Source organism: Numida meleagris, chromosome 4 (assembly GCF_002078875.1).
Source record: "Numida meleagris isolate 19003 breed g44 Domestic line chromosome 4, NumMel1.0, whole genome shotgun sequence".
NCBI classification, from domain to species: Eukaryota; Metazoa; Chordata; class Aves; order Galliformes; family Numididae; genus Numida; species Numida meleagris.
In genome coordinates, this window is record NC_034412.1 from 3,722,570 (window position 1) to 3,743,145 (window position 20,576).

At 41.8% G+C, this 20,576-nt stretch overlaps 1 protein-coding gene across 8 annotated transcripts in view; it reads left to right on the forward strand.

Annotated features, from left to right (window-relative positions):
• The window catches only part of LOC110398154 (multiple epidermal growth factor-like domains protein 6), a 189,206-nt gene that overhangs the window by 105,900 nt on the left and 62,730 nt on the right, over positions 1 to 20,576 (forward strand). For 7 of the 8 annotated variants that reach the window (XR_002438213.1, XM_021395540.1, XM_021395545.1 and 4 more), the window contains one exon: positions 8,605 to 8,727. The exons of the other annotated variant lie outside the window; for it this stretch is intronic. Coding sequence is in view for 6 of the 7 variants with exons in the window: in XM_021395540.1 (XP_021251215.1) it covers positions 8,605 to 8,727 (123 nt within the window). In the remaining variant the exon portion in view is untranslated. The remainder of the gene's footprint in view (positions 1 to 8,604; positions 8,728 to 20,576) is intronic. 8 annotated transcript variants of the gene reach the window in all.

A 20,576-nucleotide genomic window follows, 5' to 3' on the forward strand; every position in this document is an offset into this window, starting at 1 on the left:
TGTTTTTAATTTGTTGGACATCTATAATAAATCTCCAGAATATTAAATTTATTTCTAATAAATATTCTGCTTAAGAGTATTAACTTTAATACCGTGACCTTACTGCTGCTCACAAAATACAACTGGTTATCTTAAAACCAATAACTTTACAGTTTCTGTGCTGCTATTTAAGATTTTACAGCAGTAAACCCTTTTTAATAGTCGGGAATGTGCAAACATGCCTGCTGTTTGCAGGGAGAAGGGTGGAGGAATGGGTGTTTTAAAGTGTAAAATGATCACACACAAAAAGACCAACTGTGTTTGTGAAGCTGTAAGTGCTGTGCACCATCCCACTGATGCTTTTTGTGAGAGCACAAATGTAAATTTCCTTTGTTATACCCCTGAAAAAAACAGGATAGTGGTCTGGACGTGGCTCGTTTTCAGGCTTGTTATAACCCCATTGCCAGGCTCAGGTGTCCTGCTTGAATTCATCAGCAGGGATTCCTTTTCAGCACAAGGATGCTCACCTCACTGCCAATTCTGGATCTTTCTGGAATATTTAGCCCCCCGTTTAGCAACTAACGAGGAAGTGGTGGCTTTCCATCAAGGTGCTGCACAATGCTGCTCTCAGGAAACCTGCCCTGCAGGAGCACTGAGTAACAGCTAATGAGCACCCACTTGTGCCAAGTAAGTTAGAAGAATTCGGAAGACAAATTAGGCAATGAGGTCTCTGGGAATAATGACTTCCCTGGGGTTTCTTTACAAATTAAACTGATGAAGATTTAATCATTTGTTTTTATTTCCATGGTTTCTTTTGCCCTTGACATGCCAGATCCGTTATGAGAAGGCACTGTGAGTGAGCACAGCTAAGTGGCAACAGCATACCTCTGTGCAGACCAAATGAAGAGTTCTCATTTGTGCTCATTATTAAAGGGGTGACCTGGTTGTATGGTCGTGTTCCAGCCACCCAGGAGAGTAATTACAGAAAAGTTATTTTCCATAGTAGAACAAAGTGAGATGGCTTTACAACTAGAGCTAGCAGAGTTTATTTGACAGGGTAGCGAGTAATTCTGCCCGGAGAAATTTTAGGAAAATCTCCTAATAATGAAAGACCAAAGACAAGAGGAAATATTCAGGAGGAAATAAGAAGAAAGAAATATTTAATTCAGAAGCAGAGGCGTTGCCATTCATCGCTGCCTGATCTAATCCACAGTGATAAGCAGAGCCTGTCCTACCAGTGATAGACATTGACTGGCAAGGACAACTATTAAGAGAAGAAAAGAAAACAGCACTTTTCCAGTTAAAACTCAGTCATCGTTCTAATTCTAAACCAGAAGCAATGCACACACCTGTTCCATGCTTCAATTACATCCATGTCTTTGCACACTATTCTGGCTGCCAGGAGTTCCTTCATTTGCTAGAAGAAACAAATGGTCCCAAACATTTTCTGGAAAGGTCTTTGGATGCCACTTTTTCCTGTCCTTTGTCCCCTTCCCTACATGCACACAAGGTGAACTAAAGTACCCGAATTTGCAATTATTTTGTAGGGTTGGAAAGAAGGAGCTGTACACTTGCTTCTATCAATCCATTATGTTTCGGAGCACAGGAAAATAAGAGAGATTCAAAGCTGGAATAAACACTTCATTCTACATTTATAGCAGTATTTTTCTTTGTTGCCTTTCCTGGAACAAGAAGAAAAAGATTGTGATTTGAGGTTCCTTTACATTATTTGGAATTCCATTTCCAAGGAGGCTGCTCTCAGAGGGCCCTGCTCACTGCTCCAGCATCCTGTTGCCTGCAGCTCACCCCACTCTGCTGTCACCAGCTCCAGTTGCTGCCATGTGTGGATGCCAAAATAACAGCATAGCAGGCATTTAAACACCTGGTGTGTGCCACTGCTGGTCTGGTTGGCCCTGACCCATCGTTACAGCCTTTACCTGGGAAGCAGAGTATTTATTTCTTTCAGAAATTGCTGTACAGTGTTCTCTTTATCCCTGCTTTTGTTACTTGCATGCTCGACTGTCGCAGTGCTCTTCGCAGGAGGTGACGTCTTAAATCTCTTGAAAATAGAGGTTGAGCATGAGCTGCCTTCACATTCCTGTCGTGCTCCTTTGATGTCGGTGCTGTTCACCTCTGAGACTGTGTTTGTTCCTGCAGATGTTGGCGTTAGCTCACCTGTAGCTGCCTTCAGGTTATTTGCACATACGTGTTGGTTGTCACACTCCAGCTATCATGGCCTGAGAACCCCAACGGTTTTGCATAGCCTTGATTTCTCTTCTCTTCTCTTTTTTTTTTTTTTTTTACATCAAACTAACTACTTCTTACCACTTAAGATTAATAAATGTAAATGCTAAGCTTTTAGCAATGACCCAGCGTATCTGCTTTTTCTATACAATTGCACTCTGATGATCCATTTTATGGGAGATAATGGGAAGGAGGGGGTAAGTTCTGCATGTAAATTTTCTTGAGATACAGAAGATGGGAGCCGGAGAGCTCAATGGAAAAAAAAATAGAAAATACTGCGAACATCTCAGCCTTCATTTTTGACCAAAACCTGATTTTCTTACCCACGAAACAAGGGGGTGGAAGTCTGCCAGCCTGTCCCAGGCTCAGTGTGCTCTTTGTGAGCTCCCCAATAGGTTCCCGTGCTTGGCTTGGCTGGAACCCAATGCCTAACTTGTGCCTTCAATTCCTGCCAGAACTTGAGTTGGTAGGGCTCCTGAAGTCCCAATAATAATACCTGCTTTGGAAATGATCTTTGCAGAGTGTTTACCTGCCTGCAAGTCGGAGAAGAGCTTACATCGTGAAATCAAACCTCCAAAGTTCAGAGCCTTTCCTCCTGTTTGCATGCACGTAGCCACCGCTTGTTGGTAATGGAAGTCAGAGACAGCACAAAGAGAAGGCATTTGTAACGCAACCGTGTTTTCAGACAAAAGCAGAGGCTTTTAAGGATGTCACCACAGAGTCCTGCGTTCTTCCTAAAAAGGCTCCATTTTGTGGCATGAAAAGTCTGAGCAGAAAGAAATCCGTTTCCGAGGAGCTCTGTTGTAAGAAAAGCTACATTACAGCAAATTAGGCTTTCTTTTATGTTTTGCTCGTAACTGTCGTAGCAGGTGAAGGCAAACTCTTGTCTAATTTGATAAAATATCTTTAATTGCAGCAGCGGTACTCGTGGTTTGGGCTGGATGCTCTGTTTGTAATCATAGCTCTAGTCGTGCTCCACAATCATCTCCAATCACATCCAATTAGCAGTCGTTAGTCTGTTGTTGCTTAATTCAGATATTCTGGGATGTTCTGTTGCATTATTCATACCTTGCGTGTGAAATTTAAGTTAAAAATGAGTACTATTACAGGATTTCATCGTACTGTGACAGGCTTTTTTCCTTTCATTGTAGTCATCCCTGTTGGTGTAGAAAAGGAAACTTGGTGTAGGTCCTGCAGTTAACTTGTAGAAAGCAGCTGGTCCTGCTAAAGTTGATTTCACAAAGTGGGATAAAAAAAAAAATCCAAGCTGTATTTTTTCACCCAATAGTTCAGTTTGGGGAGCTATTGTTGCAAAATAGCACTGAAGCTCAGGAACATGAGAAGGAAAAAAAAAAGGAGAGAGACTGAAGGAGACCAGCTGTGTATGTGGTTTTGAAGGATAAGCAGTAAGATTTGGGAGGGCTGTTAAATGCCAGCTTACAGGATTTAGTCCTGAGAGCAGGTGGGGGACGAGGCTATCTCCTTCTCAAAGCATACACTGAGCATTTCCTGATCTTGCACCAGATTAACACCAGGTTGAGCCCAGCATAGCAGCCCTGGCCAGTACCTTTGCTTTTTTAAGGCTGTTCTTTAACTTGCTATTTAAACTCAGCCTGTTTTTTGTTTTTTTTTTTTTCCCCTTTACCAAGTTCTATTCTGATTTTAAAGGAGTTATTCCTGATGCGTGCAAGTGCAAAGCACTGATGCATCTGTTGGTTCTTTTTAATCATCAGCCTGTCATTTTAATAAGGGCAAATTAATACTGGCGAGTTACGTTTTGTTTAATTTTTTTTGGTTTTTGTTTCGTTTTGCATCAAGGTTTCCTGAGATCAGGTTTTTTTAATGATCCAGTAACAAAAGGCAAGCAAACCCTTGAAGAGCTCCATCTCCCTGGGGAAAGGTGGGCCCTGAGCACAGCGGATAAATGGGATGGTTGGTGCTCTCTGCGTATAAGAACGTGGCAAGGAGATGGAGAGGAATGCATGCAGCAGTAATTTTTCTCTGAAAAAGGGAAAAAAAAAAGATATCTTTTTTTAAAAAAAAAAAGGAGGTGGTAACTGGTGGAAGCACGGGTGCAGCAGCTGCTGGTGGATGAGACAGCAATGAGGGGTGATCTCTGGGAGCTGGCTCGAGGAAAGTCTGTGCCAAACTCAGAGGGGTTTGCTCCACTAATCAGGTGCTTGTTAGTAACAGCTCAGATTTACAGCTCTTCATAACAGCAGAAGAAGAAATATTCCTCCGGTTATTGACTTTGTGGAGGAAGAAAACCTAATAAAGCACTAAGAGTGCTTAATCAATACGCATGTAGGACCGTGCCTGACTATCAGAATGAGCAGCTTTGTTTTCTATTCGGATGATAATTTATGGTTTGCGCTGCAAGTGATGGATGTAATTTATGTTTTCAAGACAATTACTGTCCAAAGACGACTGTTATATAGATCTTGCATGAAATGAAGAAAAAGAGAGATGCAGGAGCTGGGCGTGAGCGTTGTGCCTGTAACGATGCTGCGATGCATGTGCGTCTATATCCACGTGAACTGCACGATGTCATAGCAGAGAGTGGCCTTTAAAGTTCAAATCAACTTTCCCAGGCTTCAGGATTTATTCAGACATATGGTTTTGGTTGCAGACCATCTGGGCTGTAACTTTAAAAACAGTGTCTAAAGCCTCGGGGAGCTACGTATTCGCTGCATCTTCAGTTCTTTCAAAACTTGAATTATTTAGATCTATAAATGAAAAGTTGTCAAGTGTGCATTATAATTTGACTCGCCTATTACACCTCCTTGTGAAACAAACAGCAGAATGCATGCAAATGTGCTCCTTTGTTCACGTACCAGGCACTCGTAGATACTCATGGGTGCATTTAAGTTGCAGTTGATATACTTAGGGTTTGATTCTAAGCACTATGAGGGTTTTGTGCTGAAAAGCATTCGGGTTTGATGCTGCAAGTGTTCAAGTTACGTTTTCTCAGTTAGGAATTATTTGCATGTCTGAGTTGCCATTAAAATCAATAGGCACTGCCAGTTCCTATGACAGCAAGTAATCAACCTTCTTTCTTAGATAAAGTTACTTAACATTTAAATTCCTCAGATGTGACCATCTTCATCCCAGTCTTCAGGAGAAAGTTGCAACTGGGACAAAGTGTTATTCCTCCTAAATAAACACGGTGTGGTTTCTCTGGCCCCTCATTGAAGCACGGTGTGCTAGCCAAACACCTTTAAACGAATCAAAATAGCCTCCCCTTTCCTTGGCAGCGAGCTTTGCTCATGGGGTGTTGCAGTAACAATGGGAAAGGTTTTGCAGATTTTCTTCCACGTCAGTGATGTGTTCCCAGCCCCTTGAGTTACGGTGTGCTGATGGTTCAGAGCACGAGTGGTCACTGAAATGGCAAGCTGGCATGTGCTTGCATTAAATACAGTTGCTGCTCTTCTGTGACAGATAAATATGATGACCTTAGGGAAAGCATTTCACGCAGTGGGTTGCAGTTGTGAGATTCTCTTTTCTGTCTTAAAAAAAAAAAAATGGATCTTTGTATTAATACAAATTCCGTAAACTTGTTGTACAGGTAAAATGCTGTACTTACAAATACTGTCGCCCCTAGGCTATGGATCAGCTGGTGTGTCCTACAGATTGAAATACACACATCATGGCCAAAAATAAAAGGTGTTTCAACGCGTTGATTTCCTGGTGCAGTGCAGCAGCCCCTGCTTGCAGGGTTTTCCCTGCCTGGGAATAAAATTTGTATTTATTTGTAGGAAATCTTGAGTCGTCTCAGCTTACCTAAAACCTTGGTGAAAGTTCGTTTTCCCCGGAGCTGGGCATGTCTCTGGTTTGCTCTGCTATGGGATATTTTGAGACAGTAGCATCCAGCAGGAATGCGGGTGGCTGTTGGGATCAGCTCTTCTCCGTACAGCATGTGGTTCCTAGGTGTATTTATTTGAGCAGAGGCGATCCATTTCAAGACAAACAGACACGTTCCTCTACTGTGAAGGTATTAAATATTTGAGTTTTTGGTCAAATAAATACGTTGGTACGTAGAGCAGTTCTGTAAGGCCTCATGTTGGGAGCGTGGGACGTAGGGTTATGCCTACAGTCTCCATCCATGATTGCCAGCGATTTCAGATACGGCGTGATTTCTTTTCCACGTGTGACAGATGTCATGCATGAAGTTAATGTTGAGTTCATCCAGATGTTTGCTCTTCAGAACTTCTTTTTTCTTTAAGACTTCCCATTGCAGGATTGAAGGCTCACCTAGAGCACATCCCATGGATAATGTTTTCGTGTTGCAACATTGGCTCTATAAATAAATGTGAAAAATCACAGTAGAAAGCATCACATTTATTTTTCTGAAGTGCCTACAGCGTGTCATTACAGATGGATTGATAGTCCTGATAACACTGAACTTTCGTCAGCCCCAGCCTGGCAGACTTGTTACATGTCAGAAATTTTCTGTCGTTTTTCTTGCTATCCAAAAGGCAAACATATTTGCAACCTTGAGTGACATTGAACATGGAAAGCAGACAGAAATTTATCATTTGACAGAATTGTTTTTGTTGTTGTTTTTTTTTCCTTTTTTTTTCCTTTCCCTTTTTTTATTTCCAGTGACAAATCCGTAATCATGTAGCATAAAAAGCAAAAGATTTTTGGTGTAAAAAGCAGTGAAGAAGACAAATATTGGGGCAGAGAGAAGCAAATCTTGCTTGAATCAGCTTGAGAGAGAGGTGGAAGAAGAGGAGTCTGTTAGTCAGGGAACCAATGCTGTTACTGGGGCAAAACGTCCGGCTGGGTCACAGGTTTTAATGCTTAATAAGAAGATTCCTGATTGCTAATATAAACACGCTGCAATCAGAAGGAAAACGTTCTGCATGAGACATTAGTATGCAACAGAACCGTAGCCTTCCGTGTATGTTATTATTGTGAAATCAAGAGGATAATGATTACTTTGCTGGAAAGGTTTTCTTTCAATGCTTTGGTTGAAAATACGGATATTGCTGCTACTCAGTTGGGTTGTGCATAGCAGACCACGCGACTAAGTCAATATTTTATGCTAGGAGATCATGTGGTAATGTGGATGCTGAACTAGAAAACTGGAAAAACGTGAGTTCCTCGCATCATGTTGTTTGCAAGAGAAAGAACAAGAGATTTTAGTAGTTTTCAGCACTATTGGTATAAATAGAAGATGTGGAGTGGGGTTACCATGTAGCTTATCACTGCTGGTTACCACAAGGCATATCGAGGTGCATGTTATTGAGAGTGAGCAGATCCCTTGGAACATGTCCTCTTCCCCAGTCCTCTGCACGATGCTCGGCGCTGCCGTGCCTTCTTCCAGTGCTTTGAGGAGCAGGACAGAGATCTGTCACTTGTCATATGTTCTCTCAGCTTCTTGCCGAGAAGCGAACAGACGAATGTCTTATTTTTGGTACGGCTTGTTTTTGCATTTCTGGGTGCGCGAGTGTTTTTCTTCAGAAAAGTTTCTCTTTAAATCATAAAATCAAGAGCATCCTTGCTGGCTTCGTGTGAGATAAGATTCGGGCCGTTGTGTAGCTCTGACATAACTGAATCTTTTTCATGTAGCTTGCCAATGTCACTGGGGATGAAGAGCGTTTTACCACGTCCGTCATCGCACTGAAATTTAGAGCTGTAGAGAAATGAGGTCTCAGTGAGCTTATGCTCATTCTGGTACACGTTTGTAAATGTTGACATTGCTGGATTTCTTTGTTGTTTTTTAATTTAATAATCTGAAGCCTTCCTTAAAATTTCTTTTAACTCTGTGATTTTTAACCAAAGTCTTAAGTGGAATAGTAAAATTGAACTCAAGCTCTTCAAACAAACCTTGGCAAACCTTAGTCTTTAGCTGCTAAGGATTGCTGATCAAAGGTTCTCATCTCTCTTGTGTATGTATAGGAAATTCTGTCTTGATTTTTTTTTTTAACATAACTTTATATTTCTTTTGGATAAAATCTAGTTAGATTTTAAAAAAGAAATGAAAAAAAAAGAAAGAAAGCCGTATTTCCCCATTGGTGTTGCAAAGTGTCCCTAAATGAATTAATTGCTCCCATTTGTACAGTCACAGTGTTGCTTATCTTCTGTTGCTTAATCGCCCTCCTCCCAGCTGTCCTGCTCTCTAACCTAAATGCTGGTTGATTTTGCAGCTTCCTTGCTCAGAGGCAGAGATGGAAAATTTCCCCCATTGCACCTGTGGGTTGAACTGTGGGGCACAGCAACACAGATGAGAGTAGAGGTGGCAAGAAGGGTCCTTACCTATTTCTCAGTGACTTTCTCGTTTTTAGCATCAAGATCACATGCAGTCATTCTTAAATAAGCGTACAGAATCTGGTCAAAGCCTGCCTTTCACTGACCACCCAATATTTTTACTGGCAGATGTAAATGAGTGCAGCACTGAGAACGGAGGCTGTCAGGACCAGTGCTGTAACACCATCGGCAGCTACCACTGCAAATGCCCAGCTGGCCAGAAACTGGGGGAAGATGGGAAATCGTGCGGAGGTAATGTGCTGTTCTGTGCCTTGCTGCTAGCAGGGAATCAGAGAAGACATTGGAAAAGAAATAGAAGTGCTAGCTTTTATCTGGAGCCAGCCGAAGAGCGTGCATTCAGAGCTGTTAAGAACAGCGATCTTCTCATGTCTGGATTATAAGGATATAACTCTAAGAACACTTCAAAGGGTTGTGGTTTTTTTTCCTTTTGAAAAATGGTTATCGCTTAACCTGGATTGGTTGTGCCATGTTCTGATTATGGAATTCCCATCATCAATTTAAAAACCTGAAGAAAGTGTATGTGTTTTATGGCGTTTCATGTCTCTAAAACAAAACGGGTCTTATCAGAAAATACATATACATTTTTGCATTTCAGTCACAATTCCACAGCTAGAGATTAACAGAATAAAAAAGGATTTAAAATCACATGCTACATAAACCCATTTGTCTTCTTCCTGAGGGAAATAGGAGTCCAGTTTCTGCATTAGGGGGTAAAATTTGTTCTTATGCAAAGGTTTGACTTTCTGTAAAATTTAAACATCACATAAGCTTATGTTAGAACACTTAAGATGTCCAGCAAAAATTCATTAAAGCCACATTGGTAAACATGGAATGGATATAAAAAAGCCCATTGGATCTGTTAAACTATAGTCAGTCTACAATCATTTTATATTTATCTACAATCACTTTATATATATATATATTATAAATTTATAATAAATATATTTGCATCATCAGATGCAAAGAGTAACAGAGATCTGGGTGTAAAGTAGCCAGGATGTACTGTATTGGAGACGAGAGCAGACCCTCTTCCTTCTTGAATTCTCCTCTAATGTGAGTGATGAACATTTGCTGCTATATGATCTGGGCCCTGGCTGTGTGCTGGGATCACACCCCCAATTGTGTTTCAGTGCTGCAGTATAGAGTGGAAGTTTTCTGATTTTCTCAAGAGGAGAGATGTTAGATATATTTTCATGAGCCGTGTTATCTTTTTACAGGAAGCCATCTCCTCTGACTTTTCCTGATGCATAATATCTCACAAATTCCTTTCTTCCATGATTTCATTTTACCACTGTCCTTCAACATCTTTCTTAGGGTTTGTTGCAAAGCAATATGTTCCTTACCTGTGATCACACTCTTTATCTTAACTTTATACTTATCCACCTGCACTCCTTTTCTTTCCCTGAGAAGACTGTGGAAACGTATTCCAAGGTAAGCCATCACTTGATATCGAGCTTGACAATGTAAATAAAATGTAGCTGCTCATTTTATTATTATTTTATGAATTAATTATGTAGTACTTTATTATCATAGTTTTTCTTTACGGTTCTTGGTGCTTTCCTTTTGTCCTCTCGAAGGCTGAAGCTAGAAATGCTACGCATGATTCCCAGATCCCTGCTGCTTCAGCTCGGTCTTCCCTTGCCCCTTTTGGTGGCCGAGTGATGATGCTCCTGTGAGCCAGTGTATGGGCCTGTTCATTGATCACTACTTGCTGACTGCACATCTGCTTAAATGCTTACCAAAAAGTGTATTTTCAAAAGCAGGGGTCCTACCCCTTGTAATCCTAGTTGTTCAGCATGCGAGAGCACTGCTTCTGTTAACACGGTTTTGTGTCAGTTCTATTAGTGTTCCTCTATGCAAATCTGCTCTTCTTAAAATAGGCTTCAAATTCTGTTATTATGACATTCTTTAAAAATTCAGAGCTAGAGAGCCTTGATTCTTGTGCTACATAGGAATGGGAGAAGAAAGTACTGTTAGCCATTCTGAAGCCTCTGTTTGAAATCTTCTCACAAAAACGGAAATGTGCATTAAGCTGAAACTGCTCGAGCACAGATCAAGGGGAATGCAGTGGTGATGCTAATTACTCCTGAACTTTAGTGGTGCTGGTAATAACGAGCGTGTGGCTATACTTGCAGCGAGGCACCTTCAGCAAACTTGTAGCCATCAGATTTTGCAATGTAAGTGACTTAGGGAAACATGAGCTCCCAAAAGTACTGCATGTGCTGCTTGAAGGTGCTGATCTCTCAGGACTTGGTGCTATATCGACGCAACGGTTCTTGGGGGGAATCAGGCTGATAGCCATTCTGGATAGTCACCTTCTTTCTTTATAGCTTCGCTGTGCTTTACGTCAGCTCTTAGTCTAAACTGTAGCATTAAATGGCTGCGCTCTATTGTTCTGCTCCCATTATCTGTCTCATGGTTGGTTTTTTTTCCACTGGTAACTGAAATGATCAATTGCTACAGAGTGTGGGTTTTTTTGTCAGCCGGAGTACAAACAAGGTGTATTGTTATAAAAGCACATGGAAGTGGTGTGGGTTTTATTCAGTAGGTCATTATTAGTGCAAAGATTGATCCTGTTTTTCAGAAACAAAATAGAGCATCCATTTGACAGAAAGGAAGGATGTTGTCAGGAAATTACTACTAAAAAAAAAAATACTGTTGTTAGCTATTTGTAGCTGTTTAATGTCGAGGAGGAGAATAGTGAATAAAAATTCACTAATCTGGCAACATAATGAATTGTACTGCTGATTAGTCAATACTAGCTGCTTTTTGTCAGCTGTGGTAGGAGACCCAAGAGCCGAATCTGACAGCGGACAGTTAATAGGAGCTGAGATGCTTAGCATCTCTACCTTCTGTGGCACCAAAGGTGTCCACAAGACACAAGGCTACATGAATATCTGCAAGACAACAGTGTAAATAAGCAAGATCATCCTTAAAAAATTAGGTGACTGCAGTCAGGATTCAGCAAACCTTGCCTTGGGGTGGCTCTTGCTGTAAGAGCCACGTGGGAAAGGGGTTGGTGTCACACAACCCAGGGCACCCCATGCTGTCATCCTTCCAGCACTTGTAAGGAACGTTTCTCACTGGTTGTGGTCTCTTATGGAAGGATATGTGATTTAGAATTATGTTGTATGTGAAGTGTTATTACAGTGAGGGCTGCTTGCATCAATAGGTAGTTGCAGTAAGATGAAGGCATGTGCATCTATGTGGAAATGCCAACCAAAGTGGCGAGCTGATTAGCCTTTCAAGACTAATTAACTACATGTTGTAATGCACCTTTAATCTCCAGTCTTTATGGACAGAACTTAAGTTTTCTTATTTGACAGAGAAATATTTTTTGGCAGATAGTCACATAGGCATTACGGATTTTGACATAAAGCTCATGCTTGCCTCTCGCTCTTCACACGGCCTGCTGAAATTAATGATGAAAGAGGATTTGGATTTAAATCTCTGCATCTTACAATAAATTAATATTTCACATCTATTAGTACATGGCTGACAACCTTATTCTGTGTCCAGTGCATCTGTGGCAGCATTCAGTACTCCTAGGGGCAGCCTGGTTGATGTCAGTGAGGGAATTTGCTGTGAAAGCTGTAGCTTGGTCTGAGTAAGGGAGGAAAAATGTGTGTGTGTACGCAGAAATCGGCTCCATCTTTGTGCAATAGTTCCTTGTTTCTTGGGCAGAAGTAACCCTATCTTCTACCATGATATTCTGTGATACATATAGGTATTCTCAATTGATAGCATATACCAACGTGAAACACTTTTACTCAGGCATCACAAAAAAAGCAAAAATGTTATTTTCCAAACATTAATACCATTTTTTAGCTCAGCTATCAGCACAAGCTCAGATCTGTAAAGCATGCTGGGGCTAGAGCTACCAAAGCATGTTTTCACACATGAGTAAGCTACAGAAGTCAAACGAAAAAGGTTGTGACCTTGTGTTAACCTTCTTTGGTAAAACGTCATTTCTTATTTATATTATTGTGTTCTCATCTGTCAAGGCAGGTGAACGAAGTCCTATGATTAGCTGTTGATGAAAAGGAGCTTTTATTTTACTGATCAGAGCAATATTGCAATCAGTGCAGCCCAGTCTCTGGGTGTCCCTGGGGGCTGAGCCCAGCTCTGGAGCCTGGGCAGATCCCTGACCTTTGCTGGAGAGGCTCAGGGAGCGGCCGCCTTCAGAGGACGTGTGTGACTTTGCAGTGCCACTGCTGTTTATCCAAGTAATATAATAGTTGTTGGTGTCAATGATTTATCCTGATTTCTTGTCTGATGGGAGCTCTCTAAACACTGCTTCCACGGAAAAGTTAATAGCTTGAGTAAAAGGAATACTGAAGGATTTGTTAAAGAAAGTGTTTATTAGGACGGCCTCAGCATTTATTTGATCTTTAAAGCTTGAGATTTTGCTCATAACTTATTCTTGTCAAATACTGCGTTTTTGCCAAAGAGAATAAGCGCACTAATTCTGTGTTTGGACTGGTTTCCCTGCCCATCAAATCAATGCACCACGCTTCTGCTGCGTCCTGTGAAGAAACTGAAGGACACAGTACCATGTACCTGCAGAGCAATGCCAAGAAGTTCTTTCCTTTTTATTCTTATTTATGTTTTTATTTTAATGGAAGAAGAGAATGCAGTCCATGGGAGGGGTCCAGTGTGTTATTTCAGAAAGTTCATGGACTCACAACGCTATGATGTGCAGTGGCACAAATTTAATTATTTCTAGAAATGCTTCAATCAAAGGAGAGCATGGAGAAGAAATGATAATTTACAAGAAGAAATACAGACCAGACTTGATTACACATCCAACAAGTGCCACTCAGCTTGAACCCAAATCTCAGAGTAATCCAGTGAGGGCACTCCTCGGTGTGCCAAAGCCATCCAACCCTCTTTATCTATCTCTATTTCAAGATTTTGTCCTGAGATATGGAAATAAAGCTAAGCCGTAGCAATTGTACCGCAGTTATCTAATTATCTGTGACTTAAAGACTATGCCCACTTAATGCCCAATTCATAAGTAATTCTTTTGGAAATTGACGCTACTCTGTTTTAAGCATTTGCCTCTGCTTCTTCAGGAGGAATGAATGCTGGAGGTCATTCAGCTGTCCTTTCTTGTGCACTCCCGTGCTGCATTAGGAGCCAGCCAGGATCGATAGATGCTAGGAGCTGTTGCTCTCTCCTAGGCAAATAGTGTCATCTTTCTGCATTTGTCTCTTTGTGACAGTGTTACAGCAAAAAAAAAAAATGTACTCAGAAATAAGTAGGAAAAATTACAACAGATTCGTAGTAAAGGTGGCATTAATTATAGGTTATTGGACTTTTGAAGTGAATTACCTGAATCCTGATTAATGGCGAGCCCAAGGCAGGCAGAAACCCGAGCTGAATTTTGGGTTGTTAATTGAAGGCTGACAGCACGGAGCGAGTGCTGCAGGTTGGTTTGGTCACTGCCCTCTCATTCTGCGTGCCCCTCCAAACCTAATCCGCTCAATTACTTGCTGTGGACGCGCAAACCCTTTCCATCTTATTAAAATGTATCATGTACTAAAGTCAGCAGAATCACCGTCGTTTCAGCTCTGACCTGCTTCTCTTCCACTGGGGAGGCTGGGGGACGAACACAGTGCTCGAACCAAGCGGGGCAGACAGGACCAGAGATTTCCAGCCTATGTCTTGAGTAATAGTATGGCACTTTTAGCCAAGAAGAGAACCTGGTGCTCTGATAATCGATTCGTTCTTGAATTTTAATCGCACTGGTTTACATTTTTCCTGATTCACGCCTGGCTATCGCAGTTGTCTCCCTTCTCTTCTCTTATTCATGGAACAAAGAAGGCTGAGTGAAATCACAGCTTCTCCCATCCCGCATCCCTCAGGGTAGGTGAGCTAGCAGTTATGCCAGCTCCCTCCAAAATGAATACAGCCACTGAAGAGTGAACTCCTTTACCCCAGGTACATGTGCTTATCAGCTGGAGCCAAGGACATGCACAGAGAGGTTTCAGTTGCTTTTTAAGCAGAAGTTTCACACTAACCAGTTGGGTGCAAACAGAGTCAAGAGCAATGCCCTAACAAGGGACTCCACAGCTGCAGTGCAGGAGTCCTGCACATCTCCCTGGGCAGGCTGGAACCCAGGTCCCGCTCTCTTCTTTTCCATGGAGGATTTTTCTTGCTTTCCTGATTTTTCTCTTCGAATGTTTAATTCAGTTGCAGCATTTCAATACGCTATTTGCATGAAGCAAATGGGCAACAAGCAGTTTAATTTTAAAATCTTGTCAGGATTGCTTTGAGTCTTGTGTAGTTCTACACGCGCACATACGCATATATGCATTATATATTGATATGTAGTATGTTTCCTACAGCACATCTTCTGCTGGGTTCCGAAACAGCATGATTTTTAAAAAGCGTGGTATTATTCATAAAGCACAGAAAACTGGCACCTTGTTCTATGTGTCAGCTATCAGATGAATTATTGATCACTGTTCTGACACGGACTGAAAGGGAAAAATTGTTCTCAGCGGCACAGGCCTCCCAGGTAACAACAAACTCAGAGTCCCAGCTCTGCTGCTCAGGTCCGTATGGCACTTGAAAGCTCATCGTGTCTCGCAGCTGGCTGTGGGCTCTATCAGCTGGGAGGAGACACGAGCTGGAACCATAACTTGCCGCTATCTTTGGGAAGGAGCAGTTGTATGAAGTGCTGGGAGGATGGCAGACGTTGCCCTCACGGTTTCTCTGCATGCAACGGCAATCTGATGCACAAAGCTTTGCCAGTCCTCTTTAAGCAATGGAAAGATTGAAGGTTGGGAAGTACTGTAGTATTTACGACACGAGTCAGGGATTTCATCTGGTTTAATTAACGGATGCAAAGAGCTTTGAATAGTTAGATGAAAAGCACAGTATATGACAGGACTATTATTGTTCAGACAAATAAAGTATTTAGAAATAATATGACAAGAATGATAGACTGCAGTGCAAATATGTTTTGAGACTTTTCTCGGGCTCTGATTAGTTTATATTAGCTAGTTTTTAGTATTTATGACTACCTCTGAAAGGCAGGTTACGGAGCGCGTTAACGTTCCACTGGGCTGATTGACAATAATTAGTTTATTTTAAAGGAAAGGAAAGAAACACGGTATTGTTGCAGCTGACTAATGTGAATTAAAAGCGAGGTAATCTTTTCTGCAATTACGGAGATACAATGATTGCCGCTGTCAGAGAAGAACATACACTCATACTTTCAAGAACCATTGTGTAGGAAGAGTTTTGCAAGCCTGAAATTGAAGCCCTGTTCATGGTCTCTGAAATTACAGTTAGTAATTTTATGCTGAACTAAGAGTTTTGAATACTTAAATTATAGCTTGTTTGTAGCAAGGTATTTACCAGCAAATATAAGCATCTTATAAACAGCACATGAGTCATCTTGGTGTTCGTTTCGAGCACATCGAAAATGTAAATTGCTCCTGAATTACTCTTGTGGAGAGAGGCACGGCTTAGAAACCTTCAATTCGTACTTTAAATGGAAATTATAAAAGGAAAAATGTGCACATTTGCCTTTCAGTGGAGAGCATTGTGCGGGGTAACTATTGCATTCTCTATAGCTTTGCCTGCAGGCTGTGTAAACAGCGGCGAACAGCAGATACAGAGAAATGTAGAAGTACAGCTCCCCAGCGCTGTTTATATTCCTCCTTAGAAGCGTTTAATGCCATCTTTAATGGGGACAATAACAGAAATCCCACTTTTTATTGAAATGCCCCTGGATTTTATGAGCTGCCTAATACGTTCTGCAAAAAAAAAAAAAAAACAAAAAACCCAACAACTTTAAAACAATTTGTGATAAAGTCTAAGGCAGAAATCTGTCAGCCTCTCTGTTCAAAGCACTGGCCCGGAGGAAACGATCCAGATGTGACTGTCAACAAGATAGCAACTGCTGGGAAGGCTGCACGTCCTTATTAAAAGATCAGTAGCGTGATCAACATCGCATTGGATTACTCAAACTTCAGTTACATGAGTACCTGAGGGTTTTATCTGGGATTTATTAGAAGGCCAGCTTGAAATATACCTGCTCTTGGTGCATACCGGATCTCTGAAAGGCCCACCTGACTACCTTGGTAACTGTTCCTGTCCCAAAAGGGATTCAGTGTCAGTGGAGGAGTGGTTTGGGATGTTTGATCCCTCTTCACCTGTTCTTATGGATGAATCTCTGCAGTCACGACTAAAATATGTTGTATGGAAGGAAGAAAATCTGTGTCATATACTGTCAGGAAGAGAATCTGTGTAATATATTGTCTTTTCCTTGCTGACAGTTTATGTTTTAGAAGTTCAGTCTGGAGTTACGATAGCTCTAGTGGGGAATCGACGCTCGTGGGAGCATTTTGAGGAGGCATCAAATGAACGAATGGCTGTAGAGCAATTTCGGTGAGCTGGATTTTCAGTAATGGAGTGGAAAATACTGTGGTCCCAGCTGGGGGATGAGATACGGTCAGCTCAGTATTGTGTTGTTTCCCTCCCCATCTTCAAACACTGACGGCATTGCAAGCATTTCATGTGTTGAACGAAACAAACCTGACTGGCAGCTGCTCCACCCCAACCAATTATCACCAGGATTGGCTTACGTGCCTGTCAGTCGGCAAGATGAGGCTACCCAGGTGATGGCAGAAAGCTGCATCCCAACCCACGCAGGACTTTTGTCACAAGTAGCATTCGTGTTTCAGATGAGCACAGTGCATGCACAGTGAGCAGGAAACACCAGATTATGAAGGTATTTGCACGACCATCCTTTTTCTTGCATATTTTACCTACCGTGGAAAAGACATTTCTCTGTGTCCTACTGTAGTGAAGACACTGAGCGCAGCAAGTGTGCACTAATGTTGCTACTACCAACAGCAAAAAAGAGATGTTCTCATCTCATCAGTCATTTCTCCCTTTTTATTCCAATAACTGTTTTCTTTGGTGTCATGTCCTGCTGAGAGAAAATGCTGATGGTCCAGCACGCAAACCTCCTTAGTACCTCTCTGATTCGAGCCTGCACAAGAAATCTGGCTGCATCCTGCTGCTGCTAATTAGTGCATCTCCTCATGGGTATCCTTTCCTCCTTTGCCACCCTCCCAGCGTGGCCTAACTGAATTGTGCTGAGGAGTGGTCTTTAAAAATTGATGGCATGACGCAGTCCCATAACAAAGTGTCCTGCTGCTGTTATGCCTCACGTCACAAACTCTTGCGGTAGCATTGAGGCGTACCTGCTGATGCTAGTGATCTCAAAGCCTCTTTCTTAAGCCAAAGTTACCTAAGTGTTTAATTGCTGTGTTCAGCCCACACTGGTGCAGTGCACAGGCGAAAAGTCCTCTTCCAGATTCACTGTTTACAACCACTACATTCATTCCTTTTCTCCAGGGAACACCGAGTGAAATTAACGAGGCTGTTTTCTTCAGTACGTAAATATTTTTTAAGGTCGTAAGTTACGTGCTTGCCTGGTTTGCTGCTTTTCAGATTGAGCTCCCTCGTTACTTCATGTGGTCGGCCGCTTACCCTGGCAGCAGTTTGTCACTGCAAGCCTACGTCCATCTACGTGGGTTTCATATTGATGAGAAATGGAGTCATCCAGTGGGTACGGCTGCCAAAATATCTATTAGCGTAACCCAGCATGGAGGCCGGTAACCCTATCAGTCTTCCCTCTTGGCTGTACTTCTCTGTGATGTGTGTGCTGATCTGAGATTCAGAAATGGATCGTTCTTCTTTTTCATTTAAAAAAGAAAATAGCGCAGAGAAATGTGCAGATTTGCATTGTAAAAAGAAGATGGAAAGTATTTATTCGCTGCTAAATGCAAGCGTCACAGTGTTGTCTGAGGGCTGTCTGTGAAAATTCTCATGCTCTTTAATTCTATACCCTGACTTTCTTTCAAATGATCTGACCCCCGTAGTTCCTTAAAGCTCACATATAGATGTCTGTGTGCATACATTTAATGAGGAATGCCTTGAAACTCTAATTAGGGCTGCTTGACTCCAAAGCAGTTTACATATCGCAGGCTTACACAGCTATCAAACAGATGCTTCTCCTTTTTTTTCATTCAGCTGACATTTTCATTTTCTCTGCATATTTTGAGGACTGAGCAGTGATGTGTTTTGACTCCTGAGGCTATAGACGATATCAAAATGAGGATTAGAAATGAAACTTTACCTGTCAATTAAGTTGTTAAGCTTGTCCTCCACAGCATCTATGCTTTCAAATGGCCTGTTTATTGAATTTGAAATAGTTTTCATTCCTGACCTTGCTTAAATTGAATGGGCAGTTCTAATTATAATCTTCAGAGTTTTCAGCTGCAACATATGGTTTGCATATAGGGTTGTGGATGAAGGGCTCTTGACTGTTTATTGAGTTAAACCACTGCTAAATATCTCGGGAGAGACTGGCGTGTCAGGCATTGAAATTAAGCAGGAATCAGCAGTGCAGCTATTGGCCATTTTGTCTTCACATCCCTCTGCCCAAGAAATCTGCTGTTCATGGACACCCGAGGAGTGAACGGAGATGGTGGGACCCAGGATAGGTGAGGAACAAGTCACTGTGTTCAGTGGTTGCATTGTGTCAGTCTTTACGTGAAAGAACATATTAACAAACAAACAGCAACCACCAACAAAACCACCAGGCCCCCAAATGAATTCGAATTACCAGAATCTTTGTCAAATCAAATGCCATTCTTTCAAATCAGCCATGGACCCCACTGGTAGGGTTGCATGACATCTCACAGCAGTTTATTCGTGCGTTTATTGTCCAATAAGGCCAGTAACAGATCAAGAAATTTAGTGCAGGTCTTGATCAGGTGAATTACCCATCCATCAGTGCTCTAGATGTCTTCTCTTGAGTGCTCCAGAAGGAGCTCTGCCCCACACTCCTCCCTGAGAAATCCATGCCTTAGAGATGACTCTTTCCTATTCCCTCCTTGAAAACTGTCATCAAGAAAAGCATCTGCCTTCAAACTTGAGCATAAGTAGGTATTACTTAACACAGACAGCATCCCATAGGTGACTTTCATTAAGTATTTCCCCGTGTCCTTTGGTGTTCTCAGACTAAAGACTGATAAACCAGGGCAATAAGAGGGGAAAGCCGACCTAGTCACAGCTTGAAGTCACAGAAGCTAGGAGGAAAAACATCTGAAATGTAGGGCAAGATATCAATTGCAGGGTAGAAAATTCCCCTCTATGAGGTGACCGAATCACCAGTGAGGTCCAAGGAAAGGTGACAGACTGGGAGTCAGTGCACCTTCTACAAAAAGCTTTCTTTCTGTCTTTCTTTCTGTCTTTCATGCCGCTGATATTCAGACGAAGGTAAATAATTAGACAACTTGGAAAGCTCATTTCTGTGCATGGCTAATTGGGTAGCCCTGCCGAAATAGGTGCTGGTTGAAGCTGCTTTGTGCTTAATCCCAGGCAAAGAAGAAATGCTGTGCAAAACTCACTGCGCTAACAAGGGTCCTCATTCAGTGTGCAATTGGTTCTCAGCGACTAAATCGGGTAAAGAATCTCTTAACCATCCCTTTTAACCAATCCCTTATCAGACTTGACATGCTCCTTTCAGTATGACTTGCTCAAGCTATTCCATTAATTAATTTTGTTGTAGTGAGCTTGCCTCGGACACCTGTGACTTACTGAAATTTAAGTAAGCTTCAGCAGTGATTTGAGCTAACCTGGCTGACTTTGAAGTGAAGCAGACAATGGATGCTCATATAATCCATTGGAGGGGCCAGAAAAGGGCAGAGACAAATACCTGAGGAGCAAAAATAAAAGCCTGGGAGCGGTAGCAGTTTGAAATGACCCAGCTAACTCTACAGGAGCACATTTATCTCTGCTGAAAGCTGTTTCACGGAGGTGTTTTAACAGCAGTTTCCAGTGGACCACTCAAAAGAGCTTGTTGGGTGTTTATGGCATTTTTGGTGAAGTATAAAAGAAAGTTCGTGGAAGACTTTGCGATGTAAAATCTATCCAAAATTGCTCTCTTTGCAGCTCAGTTTGATTCGATGAAACAGAAATAGGTTTTTAATTCAAATTAGCAGGAAGTCTGCCTTTTCTTGTTGAACTGTAGACTTAAAACCTGTTGTCTT